The sequence below is a fragment of the Dendrobates tinctorius genome, unplaced genomic scaffold (genome assembly GCF_039654945.1).
Source record: "Dendrobates tinctorius isolate UK_male_01 unplaced genomic scaffold, ASM3965494v1 ptg000011l, whole genome shotgun sequence".
NCBI lineage: Eukaryota > Metazoa > Chordata > Amphibia > Anura > Dendrobatidae > Dendrobates > Dendrobates tinctorius.
Window position 1 is genome coordinate 34,426,152 of NW_027361679.1, and position 22,709 is coordinate 34,448,860.

Here is a 22,709-nt window from a genome sequence, read left to right on the forward strand (position 1 = left end):
GTGATGGAGAAGGTAATGATAGGGAGAGGGCCAATGATGGGGAGAGGGCTAATGATGGGAGTGATGGGGAGAGGGGAATGATGGGATGGAGAAGGCAGTGATGGGGAGAGGGGCAATGATGGGAGTTATGGAGAGAGGGGAATGATGGGAGTGATGGGGAGAGGGGAATGATGGGAGTGATGGGGAGAGGGCCAATGATGGGAGTGATGGGGAGAGTGCTAATGATGGGAGTGAAAGGGAGAGGGCAATGATGGGGAGGAGGAAATGATGGAGGTGGTGGAATGGGCCATTTCTACATGAAGGGGATTATGATGGGGCATATTTATGCATGAAGGGGATCATGATGGGGTATATTTCTGCATGAAGGGGATCATGATGGGGCATATTTCTACATGAAGGGGATCATGATGGGGCATATTTCTACATGAAGGGGATCATGATGGGGCATATTTCTGCATGAAGGGGATCATGATGGGGATATTTCTGCATGAAGGGGATCATGATGGGGCATATTTCTACATGAAGGGGATCATGATGGGGCATATTTCTACATGAAGGGGATCATGATGGGGCATATTTCTACATGAAGGGGATCATGATGGGGCATATTTCCGCATGAAGGGGATCATGATTGGGCATATTTCTGCATGAAGGGGATCATGATGAGGCATTTCTACATGAAGGGGATCATGATTGGGCATATTTCTATCAGGATCCTGACAGCGCCTCCGGCGTACAGCCTCCGCTGAGCAGGGACTCACCCGCACTGTAGGGACCCCTGGGGACCAGAATAGCCAGAAAGTATAGGTGCACAGGACCTTAGTGATGCAGTTTAGCAAGGCGGCATGGGACCTATGTTCATGTGACTGCAAGGGGGTGTGGCTTAATGTCCTGCTTACACAGAAGACAGCAAACTCAGAGTCAGGCAAAACGGAGGTCGTTCAAAGTACGGACAGCGAGGAACAGAAGGGGTAAACAGACGGGAGGTCAGACAAAGCCAAAGGTCATACACAAGAGGGCGACGTGGTACCAAGGGGACGAGCAGAGAGAAGTCGGGTCACAAGCAGAGAGTCATACACGAGAGGTAGCACAGTACAAGAGGGACAGGCAGAACTCGTAACAGGGACAGAACCGAATCAAAACCGAACAAGCAAGCAAGATATCAGGCACAAGGCACACATACGCACAAGGTCAACTAACTCAGCAGTGGGCAGGAGTATAACTGACACCGGACCTAGGTCCAGTGAGAATTAAATAGCCGCCCTCTGCCAGGGAGAGGCGGAATAATTAACCCCCAATCAGACCAGGACGGGCCAAAGCGAAACCCCCTCCTGGATCATGACAATTTCTACATGAAGGGGACCAGGATGGGGCATATTTCTGCATGAAGGGGGTCATGATGGGGCATATTACTACAAGAAGGGGATCATGATGGGGCGCTTGGCACGTGTTGGCACTTTGTCATAAATAATTGGGTTTTAGGTTGCAGTTTGGGCACTCGGTCTCAGAAAGGTTCACCATCACTGCTCTAGAGAGTACAACCTCATCTCTCGGGACCATAATCATGCATTTGTGGTATGACGCGGGGTCCCGATCGCTGCCATGGAGACCCGATGTTGTCATGTCCAAAGCTGAGAGACTTCCTGTTATGCGCAGTGCATGTCAGGAAGTCTCTCAGGTTAGTGAGAAATCCATGCAGCGTTGACCGCTTCTATGGCATGCAGCTCTGCATGCTATAGAAGCGATCAGAATGCAAAAAATAAGTGTCCCATAGTGGGACAAGGTGTAAAAGTAAGAATTAAATAAAAAAAAATTTAATAATTGGAAAAATATTTAAAAAAAAATTAAAATTAAAAAATTCAATATTTATTCCATCAATAAATAAATATTTAAATAAAAAATCTAAACAATAAAAGTACACATATTTAGTATCACTGTGTCCGTAATGATCCGACCTATAAAACTGCACACTAGTTAACCCCTTTAGTGAACACCATTAAAAAAACAAGGCAAAAAAACAATGCTTTATCATCATACCGCCAAACAAAAAGTGGAATAACACGCGATCAAAAAGATGGATATAAATAAACATGGTACCGCTGAAACATCATCTTGGCCCGCAAAAAACAAGCTGCCATATAGCTCCATCACCGGAAAAATAAAAAAGTTATAGCTCTCAGAATAAAGCAATACAAAAATAATTATTTTTTTATATAAAAGTTTTTATTGTATAAAAGCTCCAATGCATAAAAATTGATAGGTATAAAGGTATAAAGGCCCCCCAAAAGAAATTCATGAATTGCTGTTTTTTGTTCATTCTGCCTCCCAAAAATTGGAATAAAAAGCGATCAAAAAATGTCATGTGCCCGAAAATGATATCAATAAAAACATCCACTCGTCCCACAAGAAACAAAACCTTGCATGACTCTGTGGGCCAAAATATGGAAACATTATAGCTCACAAAATGTGGTGATGCAAAAACTATTTTTTGCAATAAAAAGCGTCTTTTAGTGTGTGACAGCTGCCAAACATTAAAACCCGCTATAAAAACGTGCTATAAATAGTAAATCAAACCCCCCTTTACCACCCCCTTATTTAGGGAAAAATAATAAAATAAAAAAATGTATTTATTTCCATTTTCTCATTATGGTTAGGGTTGGGGTTGGGATTTGGGTTAAAGTTAGGGTTAGGGTAGGAGCTGAAGTTAGGGTTAGGGTTGGGGCTAAAGGTAGGGTTAGGTTTGTGGTTAAGGTTATGGTTAGGGTTGAGATTAGGGTTAGGGGTGTGCTGGGGTTAGGGTTGGAGTTAGAATTGGTGAGTTTCCACTGTTTAGGCACATCAGGGGCTCTCCAAATGCAACATGGCATCTGATCTCAATTCCAGCCAATTTTGCATTGAAAAGTCAAGTGGCGCTCCTTCCCTTCCAAGCTCTGCCATGTGCCCAAACAGTGGTTTACCCCATATAGGGTATCAGCATACTTAGGACAAATTGCACAACAATTTTTAGGGTCCAATTTCTCCAGTTACCCTTGGGAAAATAAAAAACTGGGGGCAAAAAGATCATTTTTGTGAAAAAAATATGATTTTTTATTTTTACAGCTCTACATTATAAACTTCTACTTTCCAAAATGGTGTCACTTGTGGGGGGTTTCCACTGTTTAGGCACATTGGCGGCTCTCCAAACGCGACTTGGTGTCTGATCTCAATTCCAGCCTATTTTGCATTGAAAAGTCAAACGGCGCTCCTTCCCTTCCGAGCTCTGCCATGTGCCCAGACAGTGGTGTACTGCATGTGACGCTTCGGGGATGGGCAGCGTCCGAGAGTGGACCCTCTGGGTCACGGAGCTGAGGCCCCCGAGGGTGAGCGCGCCAGGTGGTACCAACCCCTATACAGGGACTGTTAGGGGCAGGCCCGCGGGAGTCAGACACCGCGACAGCTGGAACCAAGAGGGGCGGCTCGAAGGACCAGTTAAAGCTACAGATTAGTACCAGGAGCCAAAAGAGAAAACCAGCAGGCAGGAGAAGCAGGGCAGAGATTGGACAGACACTGGGAGGCGGACACAGGAAGGAGGTCAGGACAGACTCAAACGCAGGAAACAGAGACAAGGTGGAACGGATACCACGCAGGAGAAAGGATAATAGAAACTTAAGGCTGAGACACCCGAGGCAGAGACAGGAGGAACCACAGGACAAGGAGAATGGACATAAGCACTCTATAGGGTGCAGGAAATAGCACGAGATAACCAGGCATCCTCCCATTATGGGAGATGCCTGATATATGCCCTGCCAGGAGGTGATTGACTGGGCCAGCCCACAGGAAACGCCCACCACCGGGTTAAGGAAGCCGCAGGGTGCACGCCCGCGGCCTAAGGTGCCTGCACGGCACCGCAGCTGACAAGGAGGGAGAAGGTGGACACATGCGGGAGACGGGAACAGCGCGGCAGGACAGGACTGGGTAAGAGGAGGCAGCGGCGGGTCCCGCTGCAGATGGGACGGCGGCGGGCCTGACCGCCGATGTCACAGTATCCCCCTCCTTACATCTCCCCCTTCTGAGATTTGCCAAAAACTTTTTCAGAATGCATGGGGCGTTAATATTCTCCCGAGGCTCCCAGGACCTCTCCTCGGGACCAAATCCTTTCCAATCAATAAGGAAGAAGGTTCTTCCCCTGACTTTCTTCATGGCTAGAATATCTTTTACTTCAAAGACGTTATCGGCCCCAATTGGCTGAGGGGAAAGAATTGGAGCCGGCGAAGCCGATTAAGGCTATGTGCACACACTGCAGATTTATCTGCGTTTTTTTTCTGACCCAAAACCGCAGCTGTTGGCATAAACCGCAGGTCTCTCCCTTCTGCGTTTTTGCTGCGGTTTTGCTGCGGTTTTTACCTGCAGTTTTGTCTGCGTTTTTTGAGGGAATGATACCCATAAAGTTTATAAAAACAACACTGGAGAAAATTTTTTTTAAAAAAAATGACGTGGGGGTCCCCCATATTTTAGGGCCAGAAAGACTAAGCAGACAAGTGCGAGCTGATATTTCCAACCTGGGAAGGGGTTAATATCCATGTCCCCTTTCCCAGGCTACGAATATGAGCCCGCAGCTGTCTGCGTAGCCTCTCTGGCTCTAAAAAAAAGGGAGACCCCCCCAAAAAAATGACGTGGGGGTCCCCCATATTTTAGGGCCAGAAAGGCTAAGCAGACAGCTGCGGGCTCATATTCATAGCCTAGGAAGGGGTCATGGACATTGTCCCCCCCCCGGCTACAAATATGAGCCCGCAGCCGCCCCAGAAATGGCGCATCTGTAAGATGCGCCAATCCCGGCACTTAGCCCCTCTCTTCCCACTCCCGCTCCACGGCGGCGGGATGTGGGGTAATAAAGGGGTTAATGCCACCTTTGATTGACAGGTGACATTAACTCCGGTTAATAATGGAGAGGCGTCAATAAGACGCCGATCCATTATTAAGCCCATAGAAACCATTTTTTTTAAAAAAACACAGACACAAACAAAAACATTTTTATTGAAATAAAAAAACATTGTTTTTGACTAATTTTTTCATTGTACCCTCAATCCTATGCGACGCCCTCGATCACCTAAAAAAAAACAAAAAAAAACAAGCCAATTCTATACCTACCGTTCCGTCGCAGTCCATTCAACGAGTGTCCCATGACGATCTGACATGGAGAACAGTCACATCAGGTGATGTGACCATTCTCCATGCCTGCAGAAACACACTGACAGGAGCTCTGCTCCTGCAGTGTGTTACTGCGCATGTGCCAAGAGTTTACCTGAGTTCAGTGACTCAGGTAACCTCCTTTACGGCACTGCTGTGTGGGAAAGGTCAAACGCAGCAGAAGAGCCGTAAAGCGAGGTCCTGGAGCGGCCGAACACCGGAAAACTCGGCGATACACTGCAGGAGCACCGCTCCTGCCAGTGTATCGCCCGAGGACTGCTGAGATCGCCGCAGGACACTCTATTTTTGGATTTCTGCGGACAGGGAGTATTTTGTGGTTTTTTATTTTATTTTTTTCCCTAGGTGATCAAGGGCTTCGGGGAACAAAATGTGCTGTATGTGGTGAGTATGTATTCTATGTTGTATGTTGTATGTCATGTCTGTCATGTATACATGTATTCTATGTTGTATGTCATGTTTGTGTTTTTTGTTACATGTTTTAACACTTTGTGCTCGGTCGCCCCAGGGACTACTCTCCCGTCCTATAGGCGGATGGGAGCAGCAGTCCCATGTGGTGATCGAGCACAATAGGGGGCCTACTGCCGCATGGACACTCTCCGGACACACACAGACTGACACACAGACAGACACACACACAGACAGATGCACACACAAACATACAAACATACATACCAGATCTATCAGACACCCCACATCAATGTCCATGCGACGGTAGGCCATGGCGACGTCTTCTTCCCTCCTCCCACACACTTCCTCTTCCGCCCCCTCACTTCCTTATCCTGCGGTTTTTACACCCCAAACCGCAGCAAAAACCGCAGATCTTTTTACATCTGCGGTTTTAGCTGCGGAATATAGTGACTCAATGCAAGTCTATGGGTGCAAAACCGCTGCAGAACCGCAGAAATAATTGACATGCTGCGGAAAAAAAAGGTGCTTTTCCGCACGTTTTTTTCCCGCAGCGTGTGCACAGCGGCTTTGCAAACCCATAGAGTAACATGGCAATGTACACTGTCTGCGGAACTGCTGCGGTTCCGCAGGACTAATACCGCTGCGGAACCGCAGCAAAAACCGCAGCGTGTGCACATACCCGAATCACAGGTTTAAGGAGCGAGACATGGAAGGCGTTAGGGACCCAGAGTGAAGCCAGCAACCTCAATTTATAAGCCACATCGTTGATGCGTCCAAGTACATCAAAGGGCCTGATGTACTGGGGACTCAACTTGTAAGAAGGGACTTTCAGGCGGATATGCTTGGTTGAAAGCCAGACTTTGTCACCAGGATGGTATGGTGGAAGATCCCTCTGTCTCTTGTCTGCATGTTTTTTTAATCCGGGCACTGGAGTTCACGAGAGCCTCCCTGGTCTCCCTCCAGACTTGCGAAAATTCTAACGTGAGAGCATCCGCTGCGGGGACCCCCAAAGATGTGGAAATGGGCAGTGGAACACCAGGGTTCTAGCCTGAGACCACAAAAAACGGTGACTTGGAGGTGGATTCACTAGGATGATTGCTATGGGTGAATTCGGCCCAAGGAAGAAGCGAAACCCAATTGTCTTGATGGGCGTTGGAAAGGTGATGCAGATAGGATGTCAGAACTTGATTAATCCGTTCCACTTGCCCATTGGTCTGAGGATGATAGGCGGAGGAGAAATCCAGAGACATACCCATAAGCCGACTGAGAGCTCTCCAGAATCGGGAGGTAAACTGGACTCCTCAATCAGACACAATCCGTTGCGGGAGGCCATGCAGTTTGAAGATCTGATGGATGAAGATCTGGGCCATCTTGGAGAAGTGGTCTGCTACCACTAGGATAGTAGTACACCCAGAAGAGAGAGGCAGGTCCTTTACGAAATCCATGGCGATTTGCTGCCAAGGAGCTTATGGAAGAGGCAACGGGTGAAGAAGACTGGAAGGCAGGCTCCTTGGTACCTTATTCTGAGCACAGGTCGTACAGGAAGCTATGTAATCTGTCACATCCTGGTGAAGAGAGGGCCACCAGTAGTAGCGAGAGAGAAGCATGAGGGTCTTCTTGGTCCCGACGTGTCCTGCAATCTTGGAGGAATGCCCCCAGCGTAGCACCTCCAGTCTTTTGCTTTGTGGAATGAAGGTTTTGCCCGGCAGAGGAGTGGAGAGGCTCACTGGCACCACAGTGATAACTTTGGCAGGTAAGATGATATACAATGGGACCTCCTCCATCTCAGGCGACTGCAGCGACCTGGAGAGTGCATCCACCTTGGTGTTCCTATGCCCGGGTCGAAAATGGAGCTTGAAGTCGAAGCAAGAGAAATACAAAGACCACCTGGCTTGCCTGGAGTTGAGTCTTTGGGCAGACTGGAGATAGGCTAGGTTCTTGTGATCAGTGAAGAGAGTAAAGGGGTGAACCACCCCTTCCAGCAGATACCGCCATTCCTCCAGCGCCATCTTAATGGCCAGCAACTCTCGATCTCTGATTGAATAGTTGCACTCAGCAGGGGAAAAAGATCTGGAAAAGAACCCGCAGGGGACCAGATGCTCAGACGATGCTCACTGGGAAAGAACCGCCCCAGCTCCGGTGGAGGAGGCATCCACCACTACGACGAAGGGCCTACTGGCTACGGGCGATGTAAGATCGGTGCTGACGCAATGGAGCGTTTCAGGGTAAGAAAGGCGTCTTCGGCCTCAGGAGGCCATGGGTTCGGTTTAGTTCCTTTTCAGGTCAGGGCTGAGATGGGCTTGGTCACTGAGGAGAAGTGAGGAACAAACTGCCTGTAATAATTTGTGAAGCCTAGAAAGCGCTGGATGGCTTTTACTCTGACTGGACGAGTCCATTTGAGTACAGCAGAGAGCTTCTCGGGATCCATCTTCAACCCGGAATCCGTAATTATATATCCCAAGAAGGGCAACGAAGTTTGCTCAAACAGGCATTTCTCCAATTTTGCGTGGAGTCGATTCTCTCGAAGGCGTTGCAGAACCAGGCGAACACTCTTCTGATGGGAGGTCAAATCGAGTGAAAAGATGAAGATATCATCTAAATACACCACGACACAGCAGTACAACAAATCCCGAAAGACCTCGTTAACGAATTCTTGGAACACAGGCGGGGCATTGCAGAGTCCAAACAACATGACCAAATATTCATAATGGCCATCCCGAGTATTGAAAGCCATCTTCCACTCATCCCCAGTGCAGATTCGGATCAAATTATAGGCTCCCCATAGGTCCAATTTGGTAAAGACCCGAGCTCCCCTCAGACGGTCAAAGAATTCCGGAATTAGCGGAAGAGGATACCGATTTTTAATGGTGATATTGTTCAGGCCTCGATAGTCAATACATGGCCGAAGGGATCCGTCTTTCTTCCGGACAAAGAAAAAACCTGTGCCTGCAGGGGAAGATGACTTCCGAATGAAACCCTTGGCCAAGTTCTCCCGAATGTACTCTGACATGGCCGAGGTTTCAGCTGGGGACAGGGTCTTTTCTCTCGCAGATTCACAAGAGCGTTCCAGGAACCGTAAATCTATACGGGTGGCCAGGGATATGAGGTCCTCCAGGGTGGTAGGGGTGTCCTGACCGGCAAGCTCATCTTTTATTTTGCCTGAGAGCCTCCTCCAGAAGGCTCCAACCAGAGCCTCATTATTCCAGCGTAGCTCCAAGGACAGGGTCCGGAAGTGGATGGTGTACTGTCCTACGGTAAGGGAACCCTGACAGAGGTTAAAAAGAGCCTCAGTAGTAGAAGCCAACCATCCAGGCTCGTCAAATACCTTGCGGAACGTGTCCAGAAAATGTTGTATACTCGAAACCACAGGGTCATCCCTCTCCCACAAAGGATTCACCCAGGCCAAAGCCTCCCCCTCAAAGTGGGACACTATAAACGCCACCTTGGCTCCATCGGAGGGGTATTGCTGGGGTAGAAGCTTGAAGTGCAGTCTGCACTGGTTTAAGAAACCCCGGCATAGCTTAGGGTCCCCGCTGTACCTGGGGGGCTTCCCCAGGCGAGGTGGCGGGTGAAATGCTGGGTCCCGGGGTTGGATCGAGGAGGCCGCAGAGGACTGCAGGGACTGCAGTCGATCATCGACGGACGCCATGTAACTCAGGATGTGGGACTGGTCATCGCGCTGCTGCGCGAGCTCCTGCTGGAGACCTGCTAACAGGAGCATTCCCAGGGTCCGTGGTTTGAAGGTCGGAAAGCCGGGTGTCCATGGACTTCATGAAGGACATTATTCGGGTCTGGTTTTCCCGTAAGAAAAGTAACTCTTTTTGCGTAGAGGCCGCGGCACCACCATGGCCTAGTTATACTGTGACACTTCGGGGATGGGCAGCGTCTGAGAGTGGACCCTCTGGGTCGCGGAGCTGAGGCCCCCGAGGGCGAGTGCGCCAGGTGGTACCGACCCCTATACAGGGACCATTAGGGGCAGGCCCGCGGGAGTCAGACACCGCGACAGCTGGAACCAAGAGTGGCGGCTCGAAGGATCGGTTAAAGCTATGGATTAGTACCAGGAACCAAAAGAGAAAACCAGCAGGCAGGAGAAGCATGGCAGAGATCGGACAGACACTGGGAGGCGGACACAGGAAGGAGGTCAGGAGAGACTCAAACAGGGGAAACAGAAACAAGGTGGAACGGATACCAGGCACGAGAACGGATAATAGAAACTTAAGGCTGGGACGCCCGAGGCAGAGACAGGAGGAACCACAGGACAGGGAGAATGGACATAAGCACTCTAAAGGGCCAGGTTAGCACAGGAAATAGCACAAGATAACCAGGCGTCCTCCCATTATGGGAGACGCCTGATATATGCCCTGCCAGGAGGTGATTGACTGGGCCAGCCCACAGGAGACCCCCGCTGCCGGGTTAAGGAAGCCGCAGGGCGCACGCCCGCGGCCTAAGGTGCCTGTGCAGCACCGCAGCTGACAAGGAGGGAGAAGGTGGACGAGCACGGGAGCCGGGAACAGCGTGGCAGGACGGGACCGGGTAAGAGGAGGCAGCGGCGGGTCTGGCTGCAGATGGGACTGCGGCGGGCCTGACCGCCGATGTCACACGGCATATTTGGGGTATCATCGTACTCAGGACAAATTGTATAACAATTTTTGGGGTCCAATTTCTCCTGTTACCCTTGGTAAAAAAAAGCAAACAAATTGAATTTTCTGTCAGACAGACCCCTGAAAGTGACTTCAAATGTGATGTGGTCCCTAAAAAAATGGTTTTGTAAATTTTGTTGTAAAAATTAGAAATCACTGGTCAAATTTTAACCCTTATAACTTCCTAACAAAACAAAACTTTTGTTCCAAAATTGTGCTGATGTAAAGTAGACATGTGGGAAATGTTACTTATTAAGTATTTTGTGTGACATATCAATGTGATTTAAGGGCATGAAAGTTGGAAAATTGTGAAAATTGTGACATTTTCAAAATTATTGCCAAATTTCCATATTTTTTTTTAACAAATAAACGCAAGACCACCCTTGGGGGTAAAAGGGTTAAATAAGGTATCTTTGGTAGTAATACCAATATCTACACAAAGAACCAAAAAGCTAAGTCACAACTAAACCATGACCAAATTAATGTAACGGGTAAAATCCTAGCCAGATGGCATCTCTGTATATAATCGCATTCAGTCTACTAACATGTGTAGTGTTTACTAAGCACAAGGATTATTGTATTTGTGACAGAAACCTCAATAGACGATAGGAACACCATCAATAAATGGTAAATGGAACGTTCTCTCCCATTTCAAGTGGCCTGGTCATATATTCAAATGGGGCGTCAGTAGACTTCCTTACAGTGAGTTGATCCATTTTCTACTTGCCCTAGCCCCTCCCAATATGGGCTATTCCTAAAATAATAACTGTATCCTGCCCTACTGCACCTACAGTAACTGACGATCTCTATTCTATGCACTAAACTATATCCTATACTTTCCCTATTTCTGAGCTGAGTGTACCAGAGATAACAGGCGTTACCTTTGCAGTACCCACAGAGCAGCATCAGCACCTATCACACTATACATTTGTCACGTTACACTCTATACATTTTACATGTCATTACAAAATGCAGTAAAAAAAAGCATGGCAGTATTGACACTAGTTGTTTCCAGGGGCAGGAACTCAACAGTGTCTTTCACACCCTTACACATGGCCAAGTGTCTGATTCTTTCTGCCTTTCGTTCAGTGTCACGCCTGTACACGTTGCATGTTTGTGTAGCATTATTGTAATTTCTGCAAATAAGGCTTTTTTCACCTATCTATGTCTGTTTTCACATGCATGTAAGGCAGACAGTTTTATCTTTATTGCCTCCACTTTTCAACGGTGCTCCATTCTTTTTTTTTTAATGTCTTTTTTTTTTTTTACTGAAGCAGGTAGACTGAGATTTTTAACAGATCCCCATTGACTTTAATGGCTTAGTTTGATTCACTAAATGGTTGACAATAGGACATGATCTGACTTTCCTGGGCTGGAAACAGATAGATCAATTAACTTCTATAGGTCCGTGTACTGTCCAAGAAAAAATTGGACAACATTAAAGCGTGTCACATGGATGTGTTCAGTAATGATTTGAAGAATTCTTTCTTCTCACATTTTACATCTAGTCATTTGTGTACAGTTTAACAATCTTATGTCACTCTCCAATGCAGTAATCCATCATGTTCATGCACTTATTATAGGTGAACAGCAAGTCATCAGAATCTAGCTTGCAAAGCTCAGAACAACAGGTACGTAAAAACAAACTTCAACTATATGAAAGTAAATAAAAGAATGAGATTTCCAGAGGAGTATGAGACAGAATCCTGGCTCAGTTTATAAAAAAAAACTGTTTTGTGGCCTTACACAACATTTCTTATGTATTTTGGAGATGTTCTGAGCCTCATTCAACAATGGGGCTTAGTTTAGATCAGGGGTGCACAACCTTTTCTGATCGAAGTGTCACATTGTCATATTAAATCACTTTTAGGAGCTGCACAAAATGGAGGGTATATTAACCTCTGAGACATTTATGGCAATATCAAAAGAATATTCCATATGAACAGGTTCCACTTCCAGAACTTCCATTTTTGGGAGAATGAAGTCTTCTTCTCCCTAGTCGGAACTCAGGTGTTTTGCTAACAGCATAGCATTTCACAAGTACCATAAGCTGCCGCATGCATAGAGAGCCACTTCATTTAGACGTTCATTTTTGCCTTGTATGTGGTCAAAATGAACCTATTTTCATTATTGTTTTAGATCACATTTTCATCAGTGTTTGGTTAGTGTTTTTGTTTTTACCACCAGTTTTTCATTCATGATTTTCTCGCTTGCAAAAAAAATTATTCTAAAAAAAAGATCCGCATTCCTGTATCTGGCCTCGCTCAATACACTACAGTGACTGCAGACTTGTACAGTAGATTGTGACAGAGATACAAAGCAACTGAGTTACAGATTAATTTAATATCTAATTTATATATAGGGTGGGCTATTTATAAGGTTAGACCTGGGTAGGCCTTTATATAGATACACCTAAATAAAATGGGAATGGTTGGTGATATCAACTTCCTGTTTGTGGCACATTAATATATGGGAGGGGGGAAACTTTTCAAGATGGGTGGTGACCATGGTGGCCATTTTGAAGTCGGCCCACCCAGGTGTATCCATATAAATGGCCCACCCTGTACAATGTGCTATGGACAGATGATGAGAAGGGGTTTCTGTCTATCAGAGAAGATAGAAACCATTATATATTTCATAACATCTAATCCACTCTTTGACTAAGTGTTGTCAAAAATGAAGAAAGGTTAGAAAAAAAGTAAAATAGCAACTTAGTAAAAAGTAGCTTCTGGCATATATGCACTGTTTGACCATGTCATCATTTTTATGCATATTTTCCAACTCCAGGATGTATAAACCTGAATACTTATTGGAGGAAGCAGATCAGGTGATGTGTAGTTAATGAGGGAGGGTGATGCCTAAGGATATCAGGACACCATTTATCCAGGTATTTAGAATTATTAGGCAGCTTTCTTTCCCTCAGCTAAAATGGGCCAAAAAACATTTAATTGACTCTAAAAGTCAAAAATGGTTGTAAGTCTTACAGAGGGATGCAACAATTTTGAAATTGCTAAGATATTGAGAAAAGAAGAGATATCTGAAGACAGATTTTTCAAGGTGGTTTATAGAGTAATGAGATGAAAGTGAATCTTAATTGACAAGATAGATGGACCCATGGCTGGATCAGTATTGTGCACAGACCTCTGTCTTCGATTCAGACGCCAACAAGGTGGAGGCGGGATACTGCTATGGGCTAGTATTATTAAATACGAGCTAGTTGGACATTTTTTAGGTTACAAATGAGTTCAAAATCAACTCCCAATCGAACTGCTAATTTTTAGAAGACACTTGTGAGTAACAGTATAGAAGGTTACGAATAACATAATATTATAGGTAGATGGTTGACCCAGCTTAGGGGAAGGGATTTTTTTCCCTATGGAGAAAATTGGCTTCTACTCTATGGGTTTTTTGCCTTCCCCAGGATTAACAATGCAGAACAGCGCAACTAAAAATAGGCTGAACTAGATGGACATAAGGTCTTCCTTCAGCCTTCAAAACTTTGTTGCTATGTATGTTACTTTCTTCAAGCAATGGTACAGAAACAGTCTGCATGTTTCAAGAAAACCATAATTTTTATGCAAGACAATGCTATATCACATGCATCAAAGTCTCCACTGTTTGGCTGCCAGTAAGGCATTAAAGATAATAGAATAAAACATGGCCTCTTTCTCACCTGACATAATCCCGGTTGAGAACTTGTGGGCCCTCCTTAAATGGGAGATTTACAGTGAAGAAAAACAGTACACCTCTTTGAATAGTGTCTGGGAGTCTGTGGTTGGTGCTGCCCAAAAAGTTGATCATCAGCACATTAAGAAACTGACAGATTTCATGAATGAAAGACTTATGACTAGTATTGGAAAGAAGGGTGTCTATATTGGTGATTACTATTTTATTGTAATGTCAGAAATGTATTTTTGTACATTTTGAGTTTTTTGTTTATTGTTTTAACTTTAACCCCTTAACAACCGCCAATACACCTTTTAACGGCGGCAGTTAAGGATACTTAAACCACAGTTTTGTTTTTTAATGAGGCTGAGCTTTAAGTGTATAGCGCCCCCCAGAGTCAGAATATCTCTGGGGTCTCAGCTGCTGGGGGTAGCCGAGACCCCAGACACCATGATTCAGGTTGGTTTTTCCTGCCCCCGGAGTTGCGATCGCCGTTATTAGCGGTATAACGATGAACGCAAAAAAAAGAAAAAGTCAGATTTTCCATTTAATTTCTCTCTCTTCTGATGTGATCGCACATCAGAGCAGAGAGAAAAAGGGTTTCTGATCCCCCTAGTAACTCCCTGTGTCCTTGGGCTTTCCTGCTTCCTCCCATGGCCGCCAGCGTCTCCTTCTGGATAGAAAATGGCGGGCACATGCGCAGTGCGCCCACCGAGATCTGCCGGCTGGCACCCGGCAACAATAGATTTTTCCTATTGGTTCATTTTGATCACTATGATAGACCCTATCACAGTGACCAAAATAAAAAAAATAGTAAATCAAACCCCCATTTATCACCCCCTTAGTTAGAGAAAAATAATAATGTAAAAATGCATTTATTTCCATTTTCCCATTAAGGTTTGAGTTGGGCTAAATTTAGGGCTAGGGTTGGGGCTAAAATTAGGGTTAGAGTTGGGGCTAAAGTTAGTGCTAGGGTTGAGGCTAAAGTTATGGTTAGGGTTAAGGCTGGGGCTAAAGTTAGTGTTAGGGTTGGGGCTGAAGTTAGGGTTAAGGTTGGGGCTAAAGTTAGGGTTAGGGTTGGGGTTAAAGTTAGGGTTAGAGTTGGGGCTAGAGTTGGGGTTAGGGTTTGGATTATGGTTACAGTTGGGATTAGGGTTAGGGTTGGAATTAGGGTTATATATGTGTTAGGGTTAGGTATGAGGTTAGGGTTATGATTAGGGTTGGGATTAGGGTTAGGGGTGTGTTGGAGTTAGGGTTGTGGTTAGGGATGGGATTAGGGTTAGGGGTATGTTGGAGTTAGGGTTGGAGTTAGAATTGGGGGGTTTACACTGTTTAGGCACATCAGGGGCTCTCCAAACGTGTCATGGCATCTGATCTCATTTCCAGCCAATTCTGCATTGAAAAAGTAAAACGGTGCTCCTTCCCTTCCGAGCTGTGCCGTGTGCCCAAACAGAGGTTTACTCCTACATATGGGGTATCGGCATACTCAGGACAAATTGGACAATAACTTCTGGGGTCCAATTTCTCCAGTTACCCTTGTGAAAATAAAACATTGGGGGCTAAAAATCATTTTTATGGAGAAAAAAATGATTTTTTATTTTCACTGCTCTGCGTTATAAACTTTAGTGAAACACTTGGGAGTTCAAAGTTCAATTCCTTGGGGGATCTAGTTTCTAAAATGGGGTCAGTTGTGGGGGGTTTCTACTTTTTTAGGCACATCAGGGGCTCTCCAAATGCGACATGGCATTCTACCTAATTTCCAGCTAATTCTGCATTGAAAAAGTCAAACGGCACTCCTTCCTTCCAAGCTCTGCCGTGCACCCAAGCAGTGGTTTATCCCCACATATGGAGTATTGGCATACTCGGGAGTAAATTGCACAACAACTTTGGGGGTCTAATTTCTCTTGTTACCCTTGGGAAAATAAAAATTTTGGGGTGAAAAGATCATTTTTGTGGAAAAAATGATTTTTTATTTTCCCGGCTCTACGTTATAAGCTTCTGTGAAGCACTTGGGGATTCAAAATGCTCACCACACATCTAGATAAGTTCCTTGGGGAGTATAGTATCCAAAATGGTGTCACTTGTAGGAGGTTTCCACTGTTTAGGCACATCAGGCTCTTCAAACAGGACATGCGGTCCGATCTCAATTCCAGCCAATTCTGCATTGAAAAAGTCAAACGATGCTCCTTTCCTTCCGAGTTCTGCCATGCGCCCAAACAGTGGTTTACTCCCACATATGGGGTATCGGCGTATTCAGGAGAAATTTCACAGCAAATTTTGTGCTTCATTTTCTCTTTTTACATTTTTGAAAATAAAAAAACTGGTTCTCAATTAAAATGTTTGTGAAAAAAAGATAAATGTTCATTTTTTCCTTCCACGTTGCTTCAGTTACTGTGAAGCATGTAAAGGGTTAATTAACTTCTTAAATGTGGTTTTGAGCACCTTGAGGGGTGCAGTTTTTAAAATAGTGCCACTTTTGGGTATTTTCTGTCATGTACACCCCTCAAAGTAACTTCAAATCTGATGTGGTCCCTAAAAAAATGGTTTTGTAAATCTTGATGTAAAAATGAGAAATCGCTGGTCAACTTTTAACCCTTATAACTTCCTAATAAAAAAATTTTGTTTCCAAAATTGTGCTGATGTATAAAGTATATATGTGGGAAATGTTACTTATTTACTATTTTGTGTGACATATCTCTCTGATTTAAGGGCATTAAACATTAAAAGTTTGAAAATTGTGAAATTTTAAAAAATGTCACCATATTTCCATTTTTTTCATAAGCAAACGCAAGTTATATCGAAGAAATTTTACCACTAACGTGAAGTATAATATGCCATGCAAAAATATTCTCAGAATCAGCGGGATCCGTTAAAGTGTTCCAGAGTTATAACCTCATAAATTGACAGTGATCAGAATTGTAAAAATTGTCCAGGTCATTAAGTAGCAAATTGGCTCTGTCACTAAGGGGTTAATGGATGAAAATAAACTATTGAGATGAGAAAAATTACAATTTTCATTTAGTCGCATACTAATACAGCACATTACTAGTTGCCCAATAATTCTGCACACATAGATATTCTCCTAGGAAAGACAAAACCTCACTCATATTTTCTTAAATATTGTGGTTTTGGTTTATTAACTTTTTGAATTGCCTGGTTGTACTGTGATTGCTCAATAATAAAGCTAATCTTCAAAAATACAAATTGCCCAATAATTGTACAAGCAATGCTGTCAGATTCTTATATCATTTAACTTAAAGGGAATCTGTCAGCAGGATTTCACACCCCAATCTATTTAAATGACCATGGAGCCCTTTTAAAAACAAGACCAGCAATACCATTAAATGGCCAGTCTGTTCCTCTATTATTGATAAATCAGTGTTTGAATTGATATGCAAGTGAGGCTGAAGAGCTATGGTAGATCTGAAGCCTCTGTCACTAAAGTTCTATTCCCCACCCAGCACCACCTCCTCCTGCTTGACTGTCTCCATGCTTTGTGACTTCGGAAAAAGGTGCCATCATTCAAGTAGGAGAAGGCAGCACTGGGTAGGGTATAGAGCTGGAGTGACATAGGCTTAAAATCTGCCATAGCCTTTAAGCCACATTTGTGTATTAATTCAAATGTTGATATCACAGTAAATTAGGAACTGGCCGTGTAAAGGTATAGCTGTACTTTTTTTTGTAACCGCTACATGTGCTTGTAAACAGTTTGGGGTGTGAAATCCTGCTGACAGATTTCCCTTAATAAATACATTACAGATGAGTAAATATTTTCTTTTCAATGGATAAATGACCAATAATTGTCTGTCTCATATCTGGGACCTAATGTACTAGATCTTTACCCCTTACTGTAAAATGAACAAAAGTCATAAAATGGCACAGAGAAAGGAAAGCGTACGTTGAGCATGCATGTTGCGAGATAGCCAAGTCAGCTTTTTTTAATAACCTAATGCACCTTTAGGTTGTGCACAAAAAATATTGTTGTGTTTTTAATATGTTTTAATTTATCTATTAGTATGATTCAAGTGAAGAAGCTGTTAACCATGAGAATGAGGAGGTTAGTGGAGGACAACATGAAGACAATGACAATCAAGATCTCATCCCAGCTGCTATTGATAGCATAGATATTGAGGAGCAACTCACAGATGTGGATGATAGAGATAAGCATGAAGGCTACAATGCTTCACCCGTTGTTCTAGAAGAGGCAAAACATCCCGTCGGTAGTAAAGAAGATGATAATGAAAGTGATGATGAATCTGGAAGCCATGAGAATAAGTTTGACAAGTCTCTTGTAAGCGAACATTAAATTAATCTTCTTCAGGTTCAGATAAAGGACTTTATAATCTCACTTACAGTGGGGAAAAAAAGTATTTAGTCAGTCAGCAATAGTGCAAGTTCCACCACTTAAAAAGATGAGAGGCGTCTGTAATTTACATCATAGGTAGACCTCAACTATGGGAGACAAACTGAGAAAAAAAAATCCAGAAAATCACATTGTCTGTTTTTTTTTCATTTTATTTGCATATTATGGTGGAAAATAAGTATTTGGTCAGAAACAAGCAATCAAGATTTCTGGCTCTCACAGACCTGTAACTTCTTCTTTAAGAGTCTCCTCTTTCCTCCACTCATTACCTGTAGTAATGGCACCTGTTTAAACTTGTTATCAGTATAAAAAGACACCTGTGCACACCCTCAAACAGTCTGACTCCAAACTCCACTATGGTGAAGACCAAAGAGCTGTCAAAGGACACCAGAAACAAAATTGTAGCCCTGCACCAGGCTGGGAAGACTGAATCTGCAATAGCCAACCAGCTTGGAGTGAAGAAATCAACTGTGGGAGCAATAATTAGAAAATGGAAGACATACAAGACCACTGATAATCTCCCTCGATCTGGTGCTCCACGCAAAATCCCACCCCGTGGGGTCAGAATGATCACAAGAACGGTGAGCAAAAATCCCAGAACCACGCGGGGGGACCTAGTGAATGAACTGCAGAGAGCTGGGACCAATGTAACAAGGCCTACCATAAGTAACACACTACGCCACCATGGACTCAGATCCTGCAGTGCCAGACGTGTCCCACTGCTTAAGCCTGTACATGTCCGGGCCCGTCTGAAGTTTGCTAGAGAGCATTTGGATGATCCAGAGGAGTTTTGGGAGAATGTCCTATGGTCTGATGAAACCAAACTGGAACTGTTTGGTAGAAACACAACTTGTCGTGTTTGGAGGAAAAAGAATACTGAGTTGTATCCATCAAACACCATACCTACTGTAAAGCATGGTGGTGGAAACATCATGCTTTGGGGCTCTTTCTCTGCAAAGGGGCCAGGACGACTGATCCGGGTACATGAAAGAATGAATGGGGCCATGTATCGTGAGATTTTGAGTGCAAACCTCCTTCCATCAGCAAGGGCATTGAAGATGAAACGTGGCTGGGTCTTTCAACATGACAATGATCCAAAGCACACCGCCAGGGCAACGAAGGAGTGGCTTCGTAAGAAGCATTTCAAGGTCCTGGAGTGGCCTAGCCAGTCTCCAGATCTCAACCCTATAGAAAACCTTTGGAGGGAGTTGAAAGTCCGTGTTGCCAAGCGAAAAGCCAAAAACATCACTGCTCTAGAGGAGATCTGCATGGAGGAATGGGCCAACATACCAACAACAGTGTGTGGCAACCTTGTGAAGACTTACAGACAACGTTTGACCTCTGTCATTGCCAACAAAGGATATATCACAAAGTATTGAGATGAAATTTTGTTTCTGACCAAATACTTATTTTCCACCATAATATGCAAATAAAATGAAAAAAAAAAACAGACAATGTGATTTTCTGGATTTTTTTTTCTCAGTTTGTCTCCCATAGTTGAGGTCTACCTATGATGTAAATTACAGACGCCTCTCATCTTTTTAAGTGGTGGAACTTGCACTATTGCTGACTGACTAAATACTTTTTTTCCCCACTGTATGTTTTTGTGGTCTGTAGTTTAATGATTCTTCTGCCCTATCTGTAGCCAAACTTCCTGGTTTGCCCATGATAGATTTGAATTTATACATACCAGTTAATCTGAAGAGGCAGAGTTGTAGAGGAGCAAGGAGAAGCCAAGTGAACCAATAATGATGTAGCTGCCAAGGGCGTATTTTACCTGTCTATGTAGTAGGTTTAGGGGAAATTATTTATTCATTTATGTAGGGGGATATAAGGCATAAGAATATTGGAATTATTTGATTTTGAAGCAAATAAATGTGCATTCTGTGTATAACATTGGATAATCGCATTCTATTTTTTCATGCAGATTGTTCCAAAAAGTGGGGATCATTCACATAGTGCCACTGGAAAACAGAAAGGAGGACCTTGGAAACACTCAAATGAAGCAAAGAAAAAAGGCTTACAGGATGCCAAAATTGACCTAGATGAAACGATTCAAGAGAATTTATCACATGAAGATAATGACGATGATGACAATGATGAGGATTTAAACACTAATGATGATGATGATGATGATGATGATGATGATGATGATAATGATGACAATGATGATGAGAATGGCGACTATGAAGACAATGTAACTATTAAAGTTGGAGACAGTAAAGAGGATAACCAGGACTGTAGAAATGAAAGTAAAGAGAATAATGATATCAACAGCAAGCTTAAGAAAAGTCAGCAGTATCTCATTGAAAAGGACACTGAAGAAATGCAAAATGATGATTCTAATATATCATTAAATCATAACAGTGACTCTAGTACAAACAGGGATGTTACAATAAGTACATCTTCTGAAAAAAGCAAAAAGGCGAGAAAAAAGAAACAAAAAAAGGAAAAGAAGACTGCTACCAACCAAGGCAAAGGACATCTTGAAAAGCAAAGCAGTGAGTCTGAGGAGCCAAACCAAATGTTAAATGCGTATAACAACCAAGAAAAACACAATTCTGAAGCATTGGATAGTGCAGAAAATGTACTGAATAGCAAACACGAGGAATCAAAGCTATTTGATAGTCAATCAGATGAAGATATTAATTCAAAAGAAGAATCTCACTCAAAAGAAGATAGTCATTCAAAGGAAGACAGTCACTCAAAAGAGGATGTTCACTCCCCTGAAGACATTCATTCTTCAGAAGACACACCTTCACAGGAAGACATTGTCTCCCATGAGGACTCAACAGAAGACACACCTTCAACAGAAGGATCTCAATCAAAAGACAAAACCTCAAGGGAAGATACTCATTTACATGATGATACACTATTAACTAGCAGAAAACATTATGAAACTCAAAATGAAGATGTCACCAAGTCTAAAGAGTCAATGGAAGATGTTACTCAGTCACATGAAGATATCAGTCAAGCAGAAGAAGATAATAAATCGAGAGAAAATGTTAGTGATGGTGAGTCCAAAGAAATACTGCAGTTAAAAGAAAATGAAAAAGCTATGAGGAAAATTAGCAAAAGTTCATCTGTGGAAGACAAAGTTGAGTCCATGTCTACACAAGATACAAGTGAATCCTTGGAAGATAGTCAAAGTAACCAAACCTCTGAAGAAAACTCTGAAGACACAGACTCATCAGAAAGTGACAAGAAATCACATGGTTCTGCTAGCAAAATAGAACAAGACAAAAGTAGTGAATCAACAGAAGTCAGTAATTCTTTTAAACTGATGTCCAGTGTGTTAGGAAATAGTTCTTTAGAAGACAGCAAATCTTCCAGTAAATCAACAGAGGTCAATACTGTTTCCAAAGAGAACACTGCAGAAGAGCATGAATCATCAGACAGTGAAAACAAAGAAAGCATATCAGCAGAGGACAACGAAAGTCAATCTAGAGAGAGTGCTGAATCAATTGAGGAGAGGCGGAAAAGTGAGTCTAGTGAGTCTGAGAATGTCAGTAAAGAGTCTAGAAGTTCTGAATTTGATAGAAGAAGATTCATGTTTGGTGCTTATCAGCGTAAAGCCATCGGAAATGATAATGACTGCCAAGATGGGTATTAGGCTCAGGGCTTATACTAGTTTAAACCTAGCTTATATAACATTTAAACAGTAAGGATGTGTCTAATAAATTGTTACCTGAAGCTGGAAGACAACAAGCCACTCACTGATATGAATGTATAAAGTGTTTTCAATTTCTGGATGTAATGTTACATCAAAATACTGTAGATTATAATACAGTTTGATTACATTTATAAATCTTCCCTTCAAGGGGTGACAATGCAAAACATATAAGCTAGGTAATATTGATTTATCCAAAATGATACCTCAAAACAGTCGTTACTAGTACAGAGAACCCACAAAGCACTGGAAGATGTTTCCTACCATGAATAGTCAATTACTGTATTTTACACTGAGTGCACAATTAGGCAACTGAGTATTTCGACTATTTTATAATTTTTACACATATTTTCCAACTCCAAGATATATAAACTTGGATGCTTATTGGTTTGTGTATTCGTGTATTAAAATAAGGAGGGTGTGTCCAAAGGATTCAACACCCTTTATCAAGTTGTGCAGAATTATTAGGCAGCATGTTTTCCCTAGACAAAATGGACCGCCAAAAAATTAACTGACTCTGAAATGTCAAAAATTGTTACTAGTATTACTGAGAGATACAACACTCTTAAAATTGCTAAGATATTGGTGCATAATCACAAAACCATCAAAAGTTTTTTTTGCAAATAGTAAACAGGGTTCCAAAAGACTTGTTTAGAAAAAAAGAGGTTTGAGAAGAATCAAACGTTGAAGTGACCAGGAACCCATTATCCTTCAGTGCTGTCATAATCCAGATCTGCAACCTCCCTGGAGTGATAACAGAAAAAATTGGGAGTCC

At 43.2% G+C, this 22,709-nt stretch overlaps 1 protein-coding gene across 1 annotated transcript in view; it reads left to right on the top strand.

The window, feature by feature from the left end:
- LOC141099913 (uncharacterized) overlaps window positions 1-21,964 on the top strand; it is a 238,816-nt gene extending 216,852 nt beyond the window's left edge. The window contains exons 5-7 of the mRNA XM_073588026.1: window positions 11,819-11,866; window positions 17,917-18,192; window positions 20,192-21,964. Of these exons, the coding sequence (XP_073444127.1) occupies window positions 11,819-11,866; window positions 17,917-18,192; window positions 20,192-21,877 (2,010 nt within the window). The 3' untranslated portion in view covers window positions 21,878-21,964. The remainder of the gene's footprint in view (window positions 1-11,818; window positions 11,867-17,916; window positions 18,193-20,191) is intronic.
- The last annotated feature ends 745 nt before the right edge of the window (window positions 21,965-22,709 follow it).